The sequence below is a fragment of the Lampetra fluviatilis genome, chromosome 27 (assembly GCF_964198595.1).
Source record: "Lampetra fluviatilis chromosome 27, kcLamFluv1.1, whole genome shotgun sequence".
NCBI lineage: Eukaryota > Metazoa > Chordata > Hyperoartia > Petromyzontiformes > Petromyzontidae > Lampetra > Lampetra fluviatilis.
In genome coordinates, this window is record NC_136301.1 from 3906817 (window position 1) to 3929083 (window position 22267).

The 22267-nt window shown below is 50.6% G+C and overlaps 1 protein-coding gene and 1 long non-coding RNA gene across 5 annotated transcripts in view; one reads left to right on the forward strand and one right to left on the reverse strand.

Moving 5' to 3' along the window:
* The window catches only part of LOC144942307 (uncharacterized), a 549184-nt gene extending 547469 nt beyond the window's left edge, over nucleotides 1–1715 (reverse strand). Inside the window, exon 1 of the long non-coding RNA XR_013639357.1 lies at nucleotides 1683–1715. This is a non-coding gene — a long non-coding RNA (uncharacterized LOC144942307). The remainder of the gene's footprint in view (nucleotides 1–1682) is intronic.
* A 2217-nt stretch (nucleotides 1716–3932) lies between these two features.
* Nucleotides 3933–22267, forward strand: part of LOC144942308 (serine/threonine-protein kinase BRSK2-like) — a 43441-nt gene continuing 25106 nt past the window's right edge. For all 4 annotated transcript variants that reach the window (XM_078869089.1, XM_078869091.1, XM_078869088.1 and 1 more), the window contains exon 1: nucleotides 3933–4601. In XM_078869089.1, coding sequence (XP_078725215.1) covers nucleotides 4520–4601 — 82 coding nt within the window. In that variant the 5' untranslated portion in view covers nucleotides 3933–4519. The remainder of the gene's footprint in view (nucleotides 4602–22267) is intronic.

Below are 22267 nucleotides of genomic sequence, written 5' to 3' on the forward strand. Positions count from 1 at the left end.
TAACCTATGAACGTACTATAGGAGTCATCTTCCCTACCCAATACGACTGTATAACATTTTTCACGGTGCGTTAAATGTACCAGACGGTGCCGCAGGCACCCATTATCCTCGTTTGCGTCATTCTCTGTACAATCGAATTCTCATTAATAACGTTGAGGCTCATTTAATAGACTATGTTCGCAGCCTGTTTAAATGCATTACGGTACTCGCACCTTTAGTAACAATAGTTTCTTTCGGTTGCCCTTTATTGCTAAACGCGAGCCGCGCATTCGGCACTCGCCGAACACAAACGCCGTGGAATATTTGTTTTCTGTGACGAACCGGGTCCCATATTTTACGTGGAATGCTCTTAGCAATACCCGGTGAGACGGCAGCATTTGTTTTAAAAGCCTGACAAAAAAAGAATACATTAGTTTTGATATACAGCAACGCATTTTTTGCTGGGGTCTAAACCGGTCCATTTTGTTTTCTTAAACCTTTATAATATTGCTGTTTAGGGATATTGGTCTGGTAAGCCTTTATGTTGATGGACGAAACTGTATGTGTGGAGAGGGTAGAATCGCCGACTTGCCAACGCTCTGCTCTTTTTTAATCTAGATTCATTATTTCGGCAAATGAGAAAAGGCAGACACACGTTCGCACACAGACACAGACCCCCAGGGAAACTGATTTGCTATGCCCTCTAGGTTTTCCCCCCCCTCTCTTTATAAACAAGCGCAGGTGTGTGGTGTGGAGTGATATTGTGGGGGAGGGGAGTGCGGGAGATGAAGACAAAGGATGGGGAGACGGTGAAGTCAGCTTTGTTAAATGAACAGTGAAATGAACACAAGATAAGCGCAGCAGCGAAATAAACATACAAGGGATTTTTGCTTTGGTATTGCGATTATCGCACGAGATTTGAAAGCCAGAGGTCGCTGGTTCGAGTCTTGTCTCCCGGCAGTTGAAACAATGAGCAAATTTTCGAAATCCCCACGCCTCTGATTTCATGGCTCCATCTCCACGGTAGACATCCTGTAAAAAAAAAAACAGCTCCACGGCTCATTGAATTCCTCCAGGATATATACTGATTCTGATCCTCTCCATAGCAGTGCCTCATTTGGCTGCCACGTCATTATTCTCGACCACTATCATCCTTTCCAGCGACAGACATTGCCCAAACCCAATTACTTAAGTTAATTTGCATATGTTCTCTCTATGGTGTTCCTCTGTCTCTATCGAATTCCAAGCGTGAATCTCCCCATGCTCCTTGGCGCACTTATCAGACTTCGTTCCTTTGGAGTACGTGTTTAATATCGCAGATGATATATACTCACTACAAACGAATAATATTGCCACGTCCAAAACTGAATGATGTAAAATCCTTCCAGGCGAGTGGATTATCACATAATTCACTTCAAATTGGTAATGCAAATAAATCGGGAGGAATAAAGTGTTGCCAACTTCAGCTGGCACCGACGCTTTGTTCTGTACCGTTGTCCATAATCAGCGAGAGGAGGTTGTGGGTGGGACACGTGGTGTTTAGGGTCGAGGAGGAGGGCACCTAACAGAGACGGGCATTGGAGTGGCAGCCGGAGATCGGTGAAGCTTAAAGCCAGGTCTTGGCGATGAGACTTGGTGGGCGCTGAAGACTAAAATATGATAATAGATTGTTTTACCCTTCTATCTGGCAACAAAACTGACACCTTTTTTTACAAGGAGTCATGTTTGCATAGACCACAATACCTGCAGTCATAATGCAAACAAAAAAACATAACTCTGATAATGTATGCACTGTCCTTGAAATTGATTGGTCCACACCCGAGACAGCTTTCCTTAGAGCCTAGTCTCACATGGGTTGGGCCAAATGACGCCAAAAGGCGCACAACTCAAAGACAATGCACCATCAGAGTATGAGAGCTCGGGGACAGTGCATACATTATCAGAGTTGTGTTTTTTGTTTGCATTATGACTGCAGGTATTGTGGTCTATGCAAACATGACTCCTTGTAAAAAAAGGTGTCAGTTTTGTTGCCAGATAGAAGGGTAAAAAATCTATTATCATATTTTTTTACTGGCAAATGAGGTTCCAATGGTGGACTAAAATATTGTAAGACCTAAAGCCAGAAATGGTGGCGGTGATAAGACTGTAAGAGCGGTCCTCGGAAGCCGGGTGTTGTTGCAGTGGCTGAGGGATCTGAAAAATGTAAGGGGTTTGGAGAGTGTGCGTTGGCATCAAATTCTTAGGTTTTTTTCGGTAAAGTCACGTAGGTAAAAATTTAAAATTAATAAAATAAAAAATCACGACGTTTCGGAGGCAACACACGCTTTTCCGTCTTCAGGTGGAACCGCCACAGCACGGTAGCTGTATCAAGTGAGAGAAATGCTAAGAAAACAGTCCTTGTATATATACTGGTTGAGGGTGGGAGGAGCCAAGGTAGGCCCTGAATATTATTATTGTGAGGTTCGGTGCGGCTGAAGCACGCTGTTAGGAATGAGCCTTTGTTGTGTAAACTAGGTGCGGATGATGTAAGTAAAGGTGCGTGTAAAAGGGACTGAGCCTTTTTGTTATGTAGAGATGATGCGTTGGCATCAACCTCATTGCGCTTGATGATCTATCGACCTGTGTACTTAACGCGGGATAGATAAGAAGATTAGCAGTGAAGTTAACATGAGACTGATACACACCAAACAGGTGCGCATATTACCTTAAATTAACATGACGCAAAGTCAAAGTTACGTCCTGCGCACACATTTTTCCCACGGGCGGACACGCATCTCCCGTTTAGAAGCACGAGGCAGTGCTGGCAATGTGACATTCCTATGACGGTCGCGAGTCCATCCGTAGGACAACCACCTTTGACTTACCCACACCGTAGTATAATTCTTAAAATGTCAACCCAGGAAGGGTGATGGATCGAGTCAACCACCATCAACCCCCCCCCCCCCCCTACTTCCACCGCTTCACCAGATTATATTATACACACCAACACGTGGACACAATTGCAGCCCTTTGTGAAATGCCCGCACCTCCGATCAGCACGGGTTGGCTGCGTACGGTGCAAAAGAAATTCAACATAACTGCTGGATGATGGCCTAGCTCTCCTTGCCGTGTTGGTCATGGGAGTTGTTTGAACATACTTCACCACGCTGGTAAAGTGAAGGACGAGGGTGGACCGATTCAGATATCACCCGCCATTGATGTTCAGCCTTGGCCGGGAATTGAACTCGGGTGGCCGGCTTTATAGCGTGGTGCGCTAACCAAATCGCCACCGCTCCTCCCCAAGCACGCATACACACGAATAAAATACACGCATACTGGTGAGAGAACGCGCACACAAGCACATACACATCTACAAACAAAACATACGCATCGCACACTTCACCGAAGACACCGCACATCTGACACACGAAGACGTCTACACACAAAACAACAACCACAGTTCGCCACTGAGCGGCGGTGACATCACCGCGGCGTTTGTGCCAGCCTAGGTGCACCTTGCCACATATCAACATGCACAACACAAAAGCAAAGATCGCCAGTGCAGCCGCCTTGTCCAAGGCTGTTGGGACAAACACTGCACAGCGAGCACCTATGACGGCCGGCGTAACTAGCGACGGAGAAGAGACGCGGTGTGGCTAGATTCAGGCCCGGCCGCCTTTGTCTCCCCGGTGCCCATGTTTTCCCGCACACCGTACCAAATACTCATTTAGGGCCGAGCGGACCAAAGGAGAGGCTCTTGAGCCGTTTTTATATTCACTCGGTAACATCGCGGCCGATGTTGGCCGTGGCAGGGAAATCAAACTCAGGACGCCGGCTTCGTAGCGCAGTGCGCTATAACCACTACGGCCACCGCTCCCCATCCCAACACACACGTGCACACATAGCGCATTTAAATGTAAATATATAATGAATTGGATGCGCGCATGTGCGAACGCGTGATACCAGCTGTGACCCGGATGCAAGAGCCGGGTTCATAATGCATCTTCAGCAGAGCAGCGGGTCCTCCACTCATCTCCCACCTCTTCCACCTCGTCACAGTCTGTCGCATCGTTAGCGTGTCGTCGTCGTCACTACCATCGCCTTCATCGTTACGGTCGGCAAAGCAACGTCAGTTAATAATACATTCTTCTCATCACTGCCAACACCATCACCACCATCATCATCTCCTTGGGTTTATCCTAAATATATCTTACTCAATCTGTCGTCATCACTATCATCGTCAATATGATCATCGTTATAATCTCATCCTAATATCACACCATCGTCGCGATCGTCATCGTTGCTTTGATATCATCAAAATCTGCAGCAGCACCATCATCATCACATCATCACATCCTCTTCATTCGAGCCACCACACACACATGTGCCGCCGCCGCTGCTGCCATGTGTGGTCTCCGTGAGGATGATGCGACATGGGGGGAGGGGGAGCTGATGAATCTCCGTCGTCGATGATTCCGCGCGGTGCAGCAGCAGCAGTAGTGGGTCGGCTCTGCCGGTGGGTGTAGTGTTGGTGGTTGTCGTACGCGAGTTGTTGGTGAATATGTCGGGCAGCGCGACGGCTGTCCACACCCAGTATGTGGGACCTTACCGACTCGAGAAGACCCTGGGCAAAGGACAAACGGGTAAGGATACGCGGCGCACCATCACAAACATCACCCCGGCTGTAGCCTTCAACATGATGTTGGGCGCACGTGCTTTTAGTGAGCACCACGCCCGGCCGCCTTTGTCTCCCGAGTAGCGATGCCAATATCCACGTCGCACCCGTTTGAGGCTGAGTCGACCGAGTGGGGGATGGAGAGGTTCAGGACCGATTCAGAAAATCGGTATTGGGTGGCCGTGAGTGGGATTCGAACTCGGGTAGCTGGGTTCGGAGCGCAGCGCGCTAACCACTCCGCCACCGCTCCCCACAAAGGACACACGGGTAAGACAAAGATCCCCCGTGTAGCCTTCACAAACTGTTGAGGCAAGTGCTGTTAGCGAGCACCTATGAAGGCCATGGTTAAGACAACAACAACCGCCATTCGCCACGAAGTGACGGGAACGTCACCACGGCGCCTGTGCCAGGCTAGGTGCACTTTGAGGCTGCCACGTGAAGTGTCGAAGGTTCGCTGCCGACAGGAGGAGGTCTCGGGACAGACCCAGCAGGTGCCATGGGTTGGCTGACCGAGATGATCGGTAGATGCACCACCAGCTGTACCCCCTACTACTCTGCAAACTCGCTGTGCTTTATCTGCCCTGCGCTCCGCTCGTTGTTGTGAGCGTCGCTCCTCTGCCCTCCGTTGTTGCTGGAGGGCGACTGCCTCCCAACTGCCCAGCAGTAGCAGCAGCAGCGTCCTTCACGAGCCTCCTCCATAGCACACACACACACAGACCGTGTCGCTTATGGCTTTTCTACAACCTTTGTGTCGACTGTCTGCATGCTGAACTTCTTTCGCACCGTACGTAGCCAACCGTGCTAATCTCGTAAGCTTTGCATGGGGATGAACCTTGGATGGTACCTATACAGTGCTGGGATGGGGTGTTCGCCATGCATGAAACATAGTTGCTATGCGGTGTGTCCACGTTGTCTGCTGAGGGCAGTAGGAAGCCAGCGACATCCATTGTTGTACCGTACGTCTGGTGTGCTCTCCGCCTTGCATCAACCGGAGCTGACGTTAGAGGGGAAGTATGGTCACTTACCCTCCCGTTACCAGAGGTGGGACAAAGTCATTGTTATGCAAGTCCAAGTCGAGTCGCAAGTCATCAAATTCATGACTCGAGTCTGACTCGAGTCCAAGTCACATGACTCGAGTCCATATCTCATAGGTGGGACAAAGTCATTGTTATGCAAGTCCAAGTCGAGTCGCAAGTCATCAAATTCATGACTCGAGTCTGACTCGAGTCCAAGTCACATGACTCGAGTCCACATCTCATAGGTGGGACAAAGTCATTGTTATGCAAGTCCAAGTCGAGTCGCAAGTCATCAAATTCATGACTCGAGTCTGACTCGAGTCCAAGTCACATGACTCGAGTCCATATCTCATAGGTGGGACAAAGTCATTGTTATGCAAGTCCAAGTCGAGTCGCAAGTCATCAAATTCATGACTCGAGTCTGACTCGAGTCCAAGTCACATGACTCGAGTCCACATCTCATAGGTGGGACAAAGTCATTGTTATGCAAGTCCAAGTCGAGTCGCAAGTCATCAAATTCATGACTCGAGTCTGACTCGAGTCCAAGTCACATGACTCGAGTCCACACCTCTGCCCGTTACACAGCAGTGGGCTGACATCGAAGCATAATACCGTGTCGATCCCCCCCATACGGTTTGCCCCGTGGTCTTGTACAGGGGAATTGAGTTTTCGGGTCCGTACGGCGTGCTGCCGTTTCAATACGGGCAAATACATTGATGTCTTGTCTATTTGTTTGTGTTTCTGCCCTTGTGATGGGACTTTGTAGGATGAACGTTGAGATGAATAAGGTCGGGCACTGATAAGGGGTTGAACAGGTATGTAGCATAGTTTAAAGTAGTGTAGTATATAGTGTAGTGCAGGGGTCGGCAACCAAAATAACAAGAAGAGCCATTTCTTTCCAATTCGGTACAAAATTCAGTATTTCAAGAGCCGCAATGCATCTATGTACATACGTACATATCGTCAAGAAGCAGCCCGTAAAGAGCCGCATGCGGCTCCGGAGCCGTAGGTTGCCGACCCCTGGTGTAGTGTATAGTAGTGTAGTGTATAATGTAGTGTATAGTAGTGTAGTATATAGTGTAGTGTATAGTAGTGTAGTGTATAATGTAGTGTATAGTAGTGTAGTATATAGTGTAGTGTATAGTAGTGTTGTGTATAGTGTAGTGTATAGTAGTGTAGTATATAGTGTAGTGTATAGTAGTGTAGTGTATAATGTAGTGTATAGTAGTGTAGTATATAGTGTAGTGTATAGTAGTGTAGTGTATAATGTAGTGTATAGTAGTGTAGTATATTGTGTAGTGTATAGTAGTGTAGTGTATAATGTAGTGTATAGTAGTGTAGTATATTGTGTAGTGTATAGTAGTGTAGTGTATAATGTAGTGTATAGTAGTGTAGTATATAGTGTAGTGTATAGTAGTGTTGTGTATAGTGTAGTGTATAGTAGTGTAGTATATAGTGTAGTGTATAGTAGTGTAGTGTATAATGTAGTGTATAGTAGTGTAGTGTATAATGTAGTGTATAGTAGTGTAGTGTATAATGTAGTGTATAGTAGTGTAGTGTATAATGTAGTGTATAGTAGTGTAGTGTATAATGTAGTGTATAGTAGTGTAGTGTATAATGTAGTGTATAGTAGTGTAGTGTATAATGTAGTGTATAGTAGTGTAGTGTATAATGTAGTGTATAGTAGTGTAGTGTATAATGTAGTGTATAGTAGTGTAGTGTATAATGTAGTGTATAGTAGTGTAGTGTATAATGTAGTGTATAGTAGTGTAGTGTATAATGTAGTGTATAGTAGTGTAGTGTATAATGTAGTGTATAGTAGTGTAGTGTATAATGTAGTGTATAGTAGTGTAGTGTATAATGTAGTGTATAGTAGTGTAGTGTATAATGTAGTGTATAGTAGTGTAGTGTATAATGTAGTGTATAGTAGTGTAGTGTATAATGTAGTGTATAGTAGTGTAGTGTATAATGTAGTGTAGTGTATAATGTAGTGTATAGTAGTGTAGTGTATAGTAGTGTGTATAGTAGTGTAGTGTATAGTAATGTAGTGTATAGTAGTGTAGTGTATAGTAGTGTAGTGTATAGTAGTGTAGTGTATAGTAGTGTATAGTAGTGTAGTGTATAATGTAGTGTATAGTAGTGTAGTGTATAATGTAGTGTATAGTAGTGTAGTGTATAATGTAGTGTATAGTAGTGTAGTGTATAATGTAGTGTATAGTAGTGTAGTGTATAATGTAGTGTATAGTAGTGTAGTGTATAATGTAGTGTATAGTAGTGTAGTGTATAATGTAGTGTATAGTAGTGTAGTGTATAATGTAGTGTATAGTAGTGTAGTGTATAATGTAGTGTATAGTAGTGTAGTGTATAATGTAGTGTATAGTAGTGTAGTGTATAATGTAGTGTATAGGATGCACGTTGATATTTATAAGGTTGACCAATGAGGTCTGAATTGGTCTGTAATAAGGTCGGACACTGATAAGGGGTTGACAGGTTTGTGGATTCTACGTTCGTACACTCGCCCCGTCGCATATCCGCCCTGATCAATTATCCGCCCACGCCGAGGCCGCCTTTGTCTCCAGAATTCTGATCTACCCCGCACCAGGTACTAAGTTAAGGCCGAGTCGACCTAGGGGAGCCCCCCCTGTTGACGGGTTCGTTCAAATGTCCTAAACCACTGAGGTTACCACCGATAGGGATTCGGACTCGGACAAGCACGCATAAAGACAAAGGTCCCCCGTGTAGCCTTACCAGGCTGTTGGGGCAAGTGCTGTTGGAGGGGTGGGTGGGTGGCCAGCACCACTCCCGGCCGCCTTTGTCTCCCGAATGGCGATGTTTACACACCGCACCAGGTACTTATTTGAGGCTGAGTCGACCTAGGGGGAGGGCCCAGGACCGTCCCTGTGGCACACGAGGTGGGGGTGGGTGGCCAGCACCACGCCCGACCGCCTTTGTCTCCCCATTAGCGATGTTTAAACACCACACCTGGTACTCATTTGAGGCTGAGTCGACCTAGGGGGGGAGGAGAGCCCAGGACCGGTTACAGATATAATAGTCACTGGGGAATCGAACTCGGGTCGCCGGGGTTTGCAGCGCGCTAACCGCTGCGCCACCGCTCCCCACAACCCCCCCCCCCCGCCACTCACTCACTCACTCCTTGTGCAATGCGCATTGCCCCTAATCCCACAATGTGCTTAGCCCAGCCCGCTCTGTGCCCGTGGTGATGAATATTGCACACGCGAGTGAGTGACGAGTGTGAGAGAAGGGTCGGGGGGGGGGGGGGGTATTTTCCGGAGCTCAGCCCCAGGACAGCTGCGGCTTAAATTAAGCCATGATACGCATGCAAATCTACATACACACACATACACACACGTGTGTGTACATAGCGTATAGACTCTGCAACATATGTATGACTTTGTGTGTGTATAGCAGTGCTGTAGAGTACACCGTTGTGTGTGTACGTGTAAAGCAGGACTGTACACGTGTGTGTGTGTGTGTAGATATCAGTACACGTGTGCCTCTATAGCAGTACTGTACGTGTATGTAGTACTGTACATGTGTGTGTGTTTGTGTTCTGTTTGCATGTCTACAGCTGTCTACGTGTACGTACAGTAATAACACGTGTGTTGATACAGTACTTGAACATTTGCATATGCACAATGTGTGCATGTACGGTGTTTGTGTGAAATGTACAGTACGTTTGTGTATGGTTTATGTGTGTCTGTGTATACAGTGTGTGTGTGGTGTACTGTGCATATATAATGCATGTGTGTGATGCGCGTGTGTGCGTGTCGTGTATATGCCGGTGCAATGTGAGCACATGATGTGCTGCAGTACTGTGTGAGGTGTGTGTGTATAGAGATGTTGCGTGTGACTTATATGCAGTGTGTATGGTGTGTGTGTGCATCAGTCTATGCAGTGTGTACGGTGTGTGTGTGGTGTGTATGTTAGTCTATGTGTGTGTGTGCATGGTGTATAAAATACGTCAGTCTATGCAGTGTTTATGGTGTGTGTGTGTGTGCGTGGTGTATAATATGTCAGTCTATGCAGTGTTTATGGTGTGTGTGTGGTGTGCATCGTGTATAATATGTCAGTCTATGCAGTGTGTATGATGTGTGTGTGCGTGGTGTGTGTGTCAGTCTGTGCAGTGTGTATGGTGTATGTGGTGTATGTGTGTGCGTGGTGTGTAGGTCAGTCTATGCAGTTGGTATGGTGTGTGTGTGTGTGTGCACATCCTTCCCCAACCAACACCGACATAATCTGACCCTCGTTCACCAACCCGCATTGAACAGCCTGGATGTCCACACGACTCCCGTTACCTCACAGATTCGCCATCGGGAGGGGTTCATCTAGGAGTGACTTGACGTCCAACATTAATTGCCTCCGTCCCATCGCCTGACAGCAGAGCCATCACACAGCGTCCTGGGACACTGAACTGTGACCCCCCCCCCGCTCTGTCACGCGGCCCTGCCCCAAGTTACGCTTTTAATCGTCTCTTTGGCTCTTTTGCACAGCGGAAATTATCGATGTGCTGGGATTCCTCGAAAGTCGGAGGCCAAACTGCATATATTTACACTGTCACATCTTCTTAGCGTTCTCGCTTGCAGGTGTGTGTGTGTGTCTGCGTGCGCGGTTGTTAGGGCACTGTGCTACGAGTTGAGCGACCCGAGTTCAATCCCCGTTCTCGCCTAAAATCAGTGGCGATTTTCAGAACCGTTCCTGGGCCTCCCCTTGGTCGGCTCGGCCCTAAATGAGTGCCTAGTGCCCACGTGTAAACATCAGCACTGGGGGAGACAAAGGTGGCACATATGACCTTGAGCAATTGCCAATGCTAGCCTGAATAGGTGCTTTCTAACAGCACTTGCCCCAGTAGGCAATGTAGACTACGCAGGGAAAAATCTGTCTTTGTGAGTGTGATCGTCGTGTCGAGCGGTGCTCTTCATTTAGTGGCCTTTAGTGCGGCGCCTGACGTGGTGGGTTCTTTGCTATTTGTAGCTGGTTACCCCAGCTGAGAGTTGGATTGCTCGGTCGTTCTTTGCCATTTGTAGCTACATTCACAACGATGTCACCCAAATGAAACGAATTATGAATCGCATTGGCTATGAAAGTCCGCAGATATGCTGTTAGTTGCGAGAGAAATAATCCATCAACAAAAAAATCGGCGTCGTGCATTTAATTACCCCCATGAAATGGTTTGCAGAGGATTCATTGAATGGATGAAACACATTAAGTATATGTTTTTTTTATTAATTCGTTGTCGTGAACTTTATATATCTCTACATATCACAATTGTGTCGTCTGTTATCACGTCACTATTCTTGACCAATGGCCTTCGTCCCTTCTTAAGCGACTTTGCTCTGCCCAACTGCCCAACTCGCCCTGTCATTAAGTGGTGTGTGCCCTCTAACCCACGTGCACCTCATTGTCTCGATGTCGTTCCAAGCACGTGTGCGCGCGCATCTTCTTTTAAAGTCGCGTTGTATAATTCTCGTTGTGCGCGCTAGCTGTGGTTGCTTTGTTGGGAAACTACTGTATAATCATTTAATTATCTTTTATTTTTATTATTTTATTATTTCCATTCTACGTGACTTTACCGAAAGAACCAAGAAGATGTATAATCATTGTTGCATTTCCCTTTTCCCCCCTCTAAAGTCAATATTAACCTGACTTAAAGCTTTCGTGACTGCAGGAAATCAAATTCTTTGGGTCTTTCGGTAAAGTCACGTAGATAGGTTCTTTGAACATAAATAAATAGAACTAACAATTGGGTTTTTTTTTTCATTCAGACTCTGTCTCCTCGACAGACCTGTTCTCCACCTGAGGACGGCTGCTTGCGTTGTGGCCGAAACGTCGTGAGAATTATTTTATGTTTTATTTTTATTATTTTATTATTTCCATTCTACGTGCCTTTACCGAAAGAACCAAGAAGATGAATCCCTGCAGTCACGAAAGCTTTAAATCGAAATTTAACAATTGGCTGTTATCTTGATTTACCGTCAGCCATGGTCAATCCGCTGCTGCTTGGAGGCCTTTCTAGCGGCTCCACACCTACAAACGTTAACGCGTGGGACACGTGGGGTGGATTTAATAGTGCAGATAAGCGCGCGTCCGGCAAAGCGCTCACGCGATTGGTCGTCCTCGCTTAGTTCGCTCGACCACGGACCAATCGCATCGCGATCTGCGTCTCACGTGACCAGTTGGCTCCGCAATGCCTCCTTGTGCGCTGTACGAAATGTAAAGGCCTGCTTCGCATTGCCCTAAGCTTAATAAGGAGATTAAACGCAGCACTGCACTGAGGTCTTTTTAGTTTACGGGGAGGGAAAAAATACCGCATTCCGGTACTAATTTTAATCTCGTAAAGTCTTTCTAGTGCGGCTATATACTGCACGTGGCCTTCGCCAACCCCCGCAGTGACGAGTGTGGTGAAGTATGGTCATTCGACCAACCCCATCACTGAAAGGCGTGGGGAGGCTTCCATCCAGGAGTGGATCGATACAAAGCCCCCGCGTGGCAATATTCGTGAGCGGCTGTTCGCAGGGCACTGTGCTTCTTGCACAAGCCGCGGGTGCTGAAAAGGACAGCTCTTAAAGGGGCCCTGCGCACTGCGTCTTAAAGGGACACGGCGCGATTTAAAGGGATCCTCCCGAACTCCCCAGCAAACATGCGACACGTTGCGCCAGCGTTGGTTGACGTGAGACTAACGAGCCAAACGCTCGATCACCGTGAGCCGTGGCACGTTTGTCCGTGTGAATATTGATTGTGGCATAGTTTGGTTGTAGCAGGGTTTCCGTGGTGCTGGTGCTGTTGCTGTGGCAGGGTGGCTGTGACAGAATTGCCCATCAAGAGTTGCAAGTTGGCGGAATGGATGTGGCAGGCGTGGGTGTGGAAAAGGGTCCATGGCAGGCCAAATGCTGCATAATTCCCGTGGCACCGGCGCTGAATAATGTTGTGGCAGGGCGTGAATGTGGCAATCTTTCCGATGCCTTCTGGCGCTGTGACAGGCTTATTGGTGGTGGCACGGATGCAACGCGAATGCGCGAATTTAGCCGTGGCAGGCTGACTTTGCAGATTTGCTGTTCCAAGTTTTGCCGTGGCGCGGTGGATGTGGAAGGCGTAGCTGTGGCAGGTATTCTGTGGGAGGGTTTGCCGTGGCAAGGTTTCCGTAACTCGAGCAGCCCACGGCCACGTCGCGTCGACCGTGGCACGTTCGCCGTGGCAGGCAGACTACGGCAAGGCGGCCACGTTAAATTCAACTGGTGACTTCTGCCTGTGGCGGGCAAACATGACCCGTGTCAAGCTGGCCGTGGCAGGTTTTCTGTGGCAGGTTGACGATATTTGACGTCAGCAGTCGCTTGCAGGGTCGATGTGTGTGTCAGTGCATGTGGTGCACTTGACGCGCAGTCGTGTTGTGGAGTGACAGTGTCGCGGTCAGCGTGCTGCCCTACGAACCCGGCAACCAAAGTTCGATTCCCATTCACGGGCAACACCAGTGACGATTATCTGAACCGGTCCTGGACCTCGCCTAGGTCGACTCGGCCTCAAATGAGTACCTGGTGCGGTGTGTAAAACCATCGCCACCAGGGAGACAAAGGCGGCCTGGCGTGGTGCTGGCCACCCGCCCCCTCGTGTGCCCTGCCGGCCTGCACAGGTGCTGCTACTCGTTAACAGCACTTGCCCCCGACGGGCTGTTAGAGGCTACGCGGGGGAGCTTTGTTCCTGCCGTGGCAGCCGTGGCAGCTGTGGCAGAGGTTGGCCGTGGCGGGGTTGGCCTGGATTTAATCCATCACTCGCGGGGCCCTGCGAAAGCGGATAATCGGCAGCGCAGATTTTCAACGCTGGTTTTGGTTGTCCGTCCGCGAGCTTTATTTAAAGAAAAAAATTTAACTTTTGTAATGACGACTCGAGCTGTGAGATTGAGTTTACAGTCATTCCAAGCGTGTGTGCGTTTGTGTGCGTTTGTGTGCGTGCGTGTGCACTAAATTTTTCCACATTAGCGAACACCTATTGAGGCCGATCGTCATAACACTAGGAGCAATAATGGAGCGAGTTTGCAGTGGTGGTGTTATTATAACACCAGCGGGGAACCTTCGTCACGAACGCTGTGTCCCTTCAGTGGTGAGTCTCATGGAGAGAAGCTATACGTGGCCAAGTGCCATCGTTTCGCGGATACATTTAGACACTCTAATCTATATTGTCTTTCGGTTGTTGTTTTTCTTTTACTTAAATCCCATTGGGATTTTTTGCACACAGCCTTGTTACGCGGTGGGTTTTTTTCTGGAAGATCTTGCTGGTTCTTCCTCGATGCTTCTGTTGCGTGTCGTCACTTGAAGATGTCCTGTGTTCATGTTTTTGTTTGTTGCGGTTGCACCCGAGTCAAGAGCCACATGGCTCACAGGGCTATACCTAATAAATAACCTTGAAACTAAACTTGAAACTTGTGCGGATAATCATAAGCGTGACCCCGAAGTTGGCGTTGTCGTTGTACCTGAGTGCGGCACGTCAACCAACTATAGAACAGTAAATCTGATAGAAATTACATATCCACCTGACCCCAAATTTTTTCTCTGGGTACTCTACTCTCCCACGTGCCAAACGCAACCACCATCGCCACCATCCCCCCCCGCCCCCCCATCGTCACCGCATTCGATTTGTCCACCTTTTGGCTCTTGCCAGGCTGTCGCGAGTGGTGCGACGGCGGTGAGCACACCGCGCGGCCCTCAGATCCCCGAGGGCCACGGGTTGGACTCCATCCTCCTCTGCTGCGGTCGGGCCGCGAGCAAAGCGCCGCTGGCGAGTGGCGGCCTGACCAGGGCCGACAGCCGCTTACACCGAGGGAGGGGGGGTGGGGGGGGTTGGTGGCCAGCGCCTCGCCACTCTCAACCCGCTCGCACGCCGGCACGGACTCTCGCCCTCGCTGCTGTTTCCCCACTCTGTTGGAGAGGTCGCAACCGGGTACCCGATACCCGTACCCTACCCGATACCCGGCTACCCGTACCCGGCCGGGTACGGGTACCCATTTGCGACCCTGGTGCGGCCGGGTACGGGTAGGCCGTGAGTCACTGGTGAGTCACCGTTTGTCACTCATTTCCCAACGTCTTGTCTATTCTCACAATTCAAGTTCCTAGAATCAACCCACCCGCGCCTGCAACATGGCTTCATCCCAGAGGTCGCAATCAGGTACCCGATACCCGTACCCTACCCGTACCCGTCCGGGTACGGGTACCCGTTTGCGACCCTGGTGCGGCCGGGTACGGGTAAGGAATCAAAACCCGTTTGCGACCTCTGCTCTGTTGGGGAGACATCGTCCTCCCGCATACAGCGCGGAGGGGTAGGAACCGCTGTGAACGGTGCCAGTATCCGCCGGCGAGCGGTGTCGCGAGCGGTGCCAGGAGGAGGAGGGGGGGGGGTATCTGTGATAGCAAGAGATACCCCACAAATCCACACCGTAAGTTATAGCTGATCTAAGGGAAGGGGGGTGGGGTGGACATGATCATCACGGGATGAGGCCACGTTGTGGGTTTTATACCAAACTGGCTGTACTACCCGGCTTCGCCTGGAACTTGGATCCACCACGCCCGGCCGCCTTTGTCTCCCCAGTGGCGATGTTCACACACCACACCAGTTACTCGTTTGAGGCTGAGTCGACCTAGGGGAGGCCCAGGAGCTGTTGAAATAATCGTTACCGGTAGTGGCCGTGAGCGGGAATCGAACTCGGGGCGCCGGGTTCATAGTGCAGCGCGCGAACCACTACACTACAATGCGTTACGCTTCCACATGCGCGGGTCACGTGACAGATTTGACGTCACAGCTCACTTGCCATGCAAAAAATATATGCATTATTGAGCTCCCTGCCCCCCCCCAAAAAAGTGTATTTTTTATAATTGTTGCATGGTGTACAGTCTGGAAAGTACCCACGTGGCAAATTTCCAGTTTGTTGCATGTCGGGAAGTACGCTAAACATTTTGAACAGACGCACATAATCACAACTTTGCCTTTTTATATTTATGGAGATAAATGTAATCGGCGTGAAGCCCCACTGCCACGTGGCCTCGCCCAAATACAAACACGGATCGGTGCATTTGGCTGCGAAAAACGCGCGTTGTAATTGAATTTACTGCTCCCGCACGTTTTGACCCCCGTGATTTTGTTTAATTTCCGAGAAAATAATCGTCGTGCAGTTGTGACTGCTGTTTGTTTTGTGCTGCTGCTGCTGCTGTATCTGTTTTGCCGATTTGACGTGTGTTTATATTTCACTGCCGCGTGTCTCCCCGGAGACGTTTTGATATCAACGAGCCCTCGTTTGCTTGAAGAAGAAGACGATGAAGATGATGATGAAGATCGAGATAAAGTAGACGAATATGAAGATGAAGAAACGAGGCAATCTAAAATTAATCAATTGGCTCAAAACACGAGTGGGGAGTTTCACGGTTGCGCCACGCGCATTTCGGATGAGTTTAAGGATGTTTAAAGATGTACAACTAAAAGTGGGAATTGTGAAGCGCCGTTTTACTTTTGGGCGCAGTGTGCCAACCGAGTGGGAACTGCGATGCAAACGGAAATTCGTCCATCTCACCCCAACTTATTGGATGGGTTTGTTTCTGGGTACTCCGATATCCTGCGTGCGCAACGCAACCAACATCGCCACCATCATCATCACATCATCACTGCCATCACAGCCATCATCAAAGCCACCACCACCAGCATCACCACTTGCGCCACCACCACCAGCATCATCACTTGCGTCATCACCACCATCACTATCATCATCACCACCACCATCACTACCATCACAGCCACCACCACCAGCATCATTACCACCGCCATCATCATCATTACAGCCATCATCACAGCGACCACCACAACCACCATCATCATCACAGCCACCATCTCGATCACCATCACTACCATGACAGGCATCATCACAACCACCATCATCATCAAAGCCACCATCTCGACCACGACCATCCCCACCACCACCACCATCATCATCTCCGCCACCAACACCACCACCATCACAGCTACCACCGCGGCCACCATCACAACCATCACCACCGCAGCCACCAACACCACGATCACAAGCAGCATCGCAGCCATCGTCATCACTACCGTCTCAACCAACACCACCACCAGCAGCAGCAGCAGTGCGTCATCTCCCGCCCCCCTTCCCCCACCGTGTCCCTATAGATTTTGCCCCAATGCCCTTCTCTACTTGACATGCTATAGCGGTCAACCGTGGCGTGTGCGTGCGTGCGTGTTATTGTGCGCGTGTGTGCAAATTGAATGTGTGTGTTATTCAGCGTGTTGTGCAACGGAGTGTGTGTGTGTTTGTGTGAGTGCTATCTAACATGTGCATGAATGTCATCTCGCGTGTGTGTCATTGAAGGTGTGTATGTAATTGAGCGTGTTTGTGTGTGTGTAATTTTGCGTGTGTGTCTTCGTATGTTGTTGAGTGTGTGTGTGTATGCGTGCTATTGAGCTTGTGTGTTACCGTGTGTGTGTGTATTTGCATGCGTCGGTATGGGGTGGTGTCTGAGCATCAGCACTGGGGAGACAAAGGCAGCCAGGAATGTCACTTCTAGCCACTACACATCTGCATATGCCATGCTGGCCTTCATAAGTGCTCACGAAAAGCATTTGCCCCAACAGTGTTGAAGGCTGCACGGAGGATCTGTGTCTCGTGTCTGTCGGTGTATGAACGTAGATATTGATCTGTTATGGTCCTGCCCAGAAGAAAACAGTTGTGGCCGACCCCCCCTGCGTGGCGAATGCTCATCTATGCCGTATCACAATATCATGCAATAGCTCACAATGTCACACAATACCACACAATATCTTGCTATATCTCACAATATCACACTATCACAATATCACTCAATATCTCGTAATATCATGCAATATCTCACAATATCACACACTATCTTGCTATATCTCACAATATCACTCAATATCTCGCAATATCACGCAACATCACACAATATTACACTATCACATAATATCTTGCAATACCACACAATATCACGCAATATCGCACAATATCACACAATATCAATCTCGCAACATCTCCCAGTAGCCATGCGAAGCGGTGAGACTGACCGCCGTCCTTCAGAGTCTCTGCTCACACGCGTCGTTGTTGTTGTTGGATGGGGGGGGGGGCAGGGGAGTCTGCATTCGTGAGTGATTTTGTATATTTGCGTTATTCAAATGCGTGTACGTGTGTGTACGTGTGTGTGTGTGTGGGGAGCGGTGGTGTAGCGGTCGGCGCGCTGCGCTACGAACCTGGCGACCCGGGTTCGATTCCCGCTCACGGCCAACACCACAGTGACGATTATCTGAACCGGTCCTGGGCCTCCCCTAGGTCGACTCAGCCTCAAATGAGTACCTGGTGCGATATGTATAGAACATCGGCACTGGGGAGACAAAGGCGGTCGGGCGTGGTTGCTGGCCACCCAAAAGTCTGTCAAGGCTATACGGGGATTCTTTGTATATGTGTGTGTGTGTGTGTATGTGCGTCTGTCTGTGTTGTTGCATCTTCTACACGTGTGCGTGTGTCTGGTCATCACAGTTTTTCCAATACTTCTTATATAGAGAGACAGTTTTAAATGCTTCATACATGAAAGTGGGGGGGGTTTCAATTTACGTTAGCCGGGTTTCTCAGGGGGGTTCTTTCTTGCAGCGTCGACAGACCTGGCACGGACCGAGGCAATGCCGGTGAGGGTCGCCTCGTTAACCAGTCTGGCGCGTGTGGAGGACACGCAGGCGCGCGCGTGTTTATTGATGAGCTCACAGAGACAAAGGTCCCCCGTGTGGCCTCGACGCAAGCTGCTCGGGCAAGTGCTGCTCACGAGCCCGAAGCAACGGGGCTCCGCAGTGGCGGGATGTTAACTCCCTCGCCTGGTCTGCGGGAGGTCGTGGGTTCGGTCCCGACCCTGCCACCTGCTCTAGATTTGTAGTTTGCGTGTCTCTCTCTCTCTCTCATCATCATCATCACGGTGGGGGGATGCGAACTCCCTCGCCTGGTACGCGGGAGGTCGTGGGTCTGGTCCCGACCCTGACGCCTGTTGTATATTTGTAGTTTGCGTGTCTCTCTCTCTCTCATCATCATCATCACGGTGGGGGGATGCGAACTCCCTCGCCTGGTACGCGGGAGGTCGTGGGTTCGGTCCCGACCCTGACGCCTGTTGTATATTTGTAGTTTGCGTGTCTCTCTCTCATCATCATCATCATCACGGTGGGGGGATGCCAACTGCCTCGCCTGGTGTGCAGGAGGTCGTGGGTTCGGTTCCGACCCTGACGCCTGCTGTATATTTGGAGTTTGCGTCTCTCTCCCCATGAATTTTTCTCAGGGTCCACCGGTTTTTCCCTTCACATTTAGAATCGACATCACGCGTTTGGAGTATTTGGCTGCCCGAAATTTCCACACGATGTTGATGATGATGATGATGAGCCACTTCGTTGAGATATCGTTTGTTACAGCCAGGTTGCTTCAGAACTAGAGAGCCGAACCTGGCATCATAAAAAAAATAGTTTAGTTTTAGTTGAACGGAGGTGCGGTGTGGGCAGCACCACGCCCCAGTTGTCTTCGTCTCCCCCGGTGCCGGTGAGATGCACCACCACCACCACAACCACCACAACCACCACCGCAGCAGCAGCAGAGGCCCAGGGAGGCCCAGGACTGGTTCTGATCCCTCTCGCCACCGATGTGAGACGTGGCCAGAAATCCAACTTACGTCCACACAACGACGGTGGTGCCCTGACCACTACGCCACCGCTCGCCACACATCACAATCAGAATGTTTATTTATGCTGCGCTGGACGTATCCGACGAGCTATAAAGTTAACACGATAGTTGTGCAGAGTACAAGAAAGGAAAACAAATCACCCAAAACACAAACAAATACAACACTAAACCATCCCAATCCTACCAGGCAAAGCCCGCTGAGGTATTCACTTATTTTTCAGAAGCGACCTGGCCACAAATGAGCGCTGTACAAAAAGCAGGGCCATCATTTTGGACATTTATAGCACCGAAATTATCTAAATAGTCTCAACTTATGTTTCTAAATGTTTAGGGGAAAACCGAAGGACCCGGAGGAAAAAAAAAAATCCACGTGACCACGTGCATGCTTGCATACAAAGCAAAGCCAAAGATCCCTCATATAGCCACAACAGACTTTTGGGGGCAAGTGCTGTTGGCGAGCACCTGTGAAGGCCTGCACGGCGCGCGAGGAAATGGACTGCTGCAAGCGCCACGCTCGGCCGCCTTTGTCTCCCTCGTGACGTTGATTACGTTGGATGATCTGGGGCTCGTGTCACCTGCCAGTCTAATGTCATTGGTAGAGCGGATGAGCACAAATCGTGGACGATTAGCATCGATGACAACAACAACAACAACGATAACAACTCCTTGTTGCAAGCGACGTTGCATCTCAGGACGCTCTAACTGTGTCGCCGGGCAACGCTCCGAGCCGCCCCACCAGATCGCCTTGTTCACGTACACCGAAAGCAAAGAGGTCCACCATGCAGTTCGCTTTTTCAGGAACGACCGATGGTGCTTGGCGCAATTCGCAGGTGGCTGAGCGAGTCCTTGCGCACTTCACTGCCACGGACTGCCCTTTGCTGACGGGGTTCTCGCGTCCTTTACCTGCGGAGTTGATTTGGTAGACCCCCACCCCCTCACCCCCCCCCCCCACAACTTTCAGAGTGGTGCAGGTTGTTGCTGGCCGCATGGCGTGTTGACCCTTGATGGCCGTGTGCTCAAGCAATGGTGTAAAAACACGCACACGCACACCCACACGCACACGCACACCAACACGCACACCAACACGCACACCCACACCCACACGCACACCCACACGCACACCCACACGCACACCCACACCAACACGCACACCCACACGCACACGCACACCAACACGCACACCCACACGCACACCCACACGCACACACACACCAACACGCACACCAACACGCACACCCACACGCACACCCACCCCACACGCACACCCACACGCACACCCACACGCACACACACACCAACACGCACACCCACACGCACACCCACACGCACACCCACACGCACACCCACACGCACACCCACCCCACACGCACACCCACACGCACACCCACCCCACACGCACACCCACCCCACACGCACACCCACATGCACACGCACACCCACATGCACACGCACACCCACATGCACACCCACATGCACACGCACACCCACATGCACACGCACACCCACATGCACACGCACACCCACATGCACACGCACACCCACATGCACACGCACATGCACACGCACACCCACATGCACACGCGTGCCTGGTAGATTTAAACTCTAAATACCGGAACACACAACGGGGTACATTGGTCAAGCGGGCAAATGTACCAACAGAAGGTGACCTCCCCTACCTTGAGGTCAACAGTTCTCAATTTGTTTGGCCTGGCACCCACGTCCCCTCCGCGTGTCGTCCCCTACCCTCGTCCCCTACCCTCGTCCCCTACCCTCGTCCCCTACCCTCGTCCCCTACCCGCGTCTTCTCCACGCTCGCGCCTCCTGGTTTCTATTTTTCATTGCAGTGGAAAGAGAAGAGACGTGTCGCAGACTTTCTCCCGCGCACGTTTAGGATTTCTCCTGCACGTTAGCCTCGCCGCAGCCTCCGTCCCCTCTCCCCAAAGCCGAGAGGCCGCCGCTTCACCGGCTAGGAACTGCGGGTGGAGACGGTCGGCAAAGGCCGCTCTCGACGCTTCCCTAGAGGGTCGTGGGAGCGGTCCCGAAATGTACACTATTTCAAAAAAGGGCCCAAAGTTAATACATTGACACGTGGACACGCACGTGGACACGCACGTGGACACGCACGTGGACACGCGCGCGCGGTGACACGTGGGCGCGCGCGGTGACACGTGGGCGCACGCGTGGACACGTGGACGCGTGGACGCACGCGTGGACACGTGGACGCGTGGACGCGCGCGTGGACACGTGGACGCGTGGACGCGCGCGTGGACACGTGGACGCGTGGACGCGCGCGTGGACACGTGGACGCGTGGACGCGCGCGTGGACATGTGCGCGCGTGGACATGTGCACGTGGTGGCACGTGGACACACACGTGGACACGCACATGGACACGTGGACACGCGCACGCGGTGGCACATGGACACGCGCACACACACATACCCTGACACTGATTCTCCCGCACGCACTGACACCGACACCCTCACACTCTATCGCGCCGCTCGCACGCTCTGGCTAAACAGTAATCGTCCCCCCCCCCCACTGCCCCCCGAGGCACGCCTCCCTCCGGCGGTGTTTTATCTGCTTAATAAGCTGTGAAGGGCGTGGAGCACACGCCACCACCACCATCGCCACCACCGCCGCCACCGCCACCGCCACCACCACCACCATCGCCACCACCACCACCACCATCGCCACCACCACCACCACCACCACCATCGCCACCACCACCACCACCACCATCGCCACCACCACCACCACCACCACCATCGCCACCACCACCACCACCACCACCATCGCCACCACCACCATCGCCACCACCACCACCACCATCGCCACCACCACCACCACCACCACCATCGCCACCACCACCATCGCCACCACCA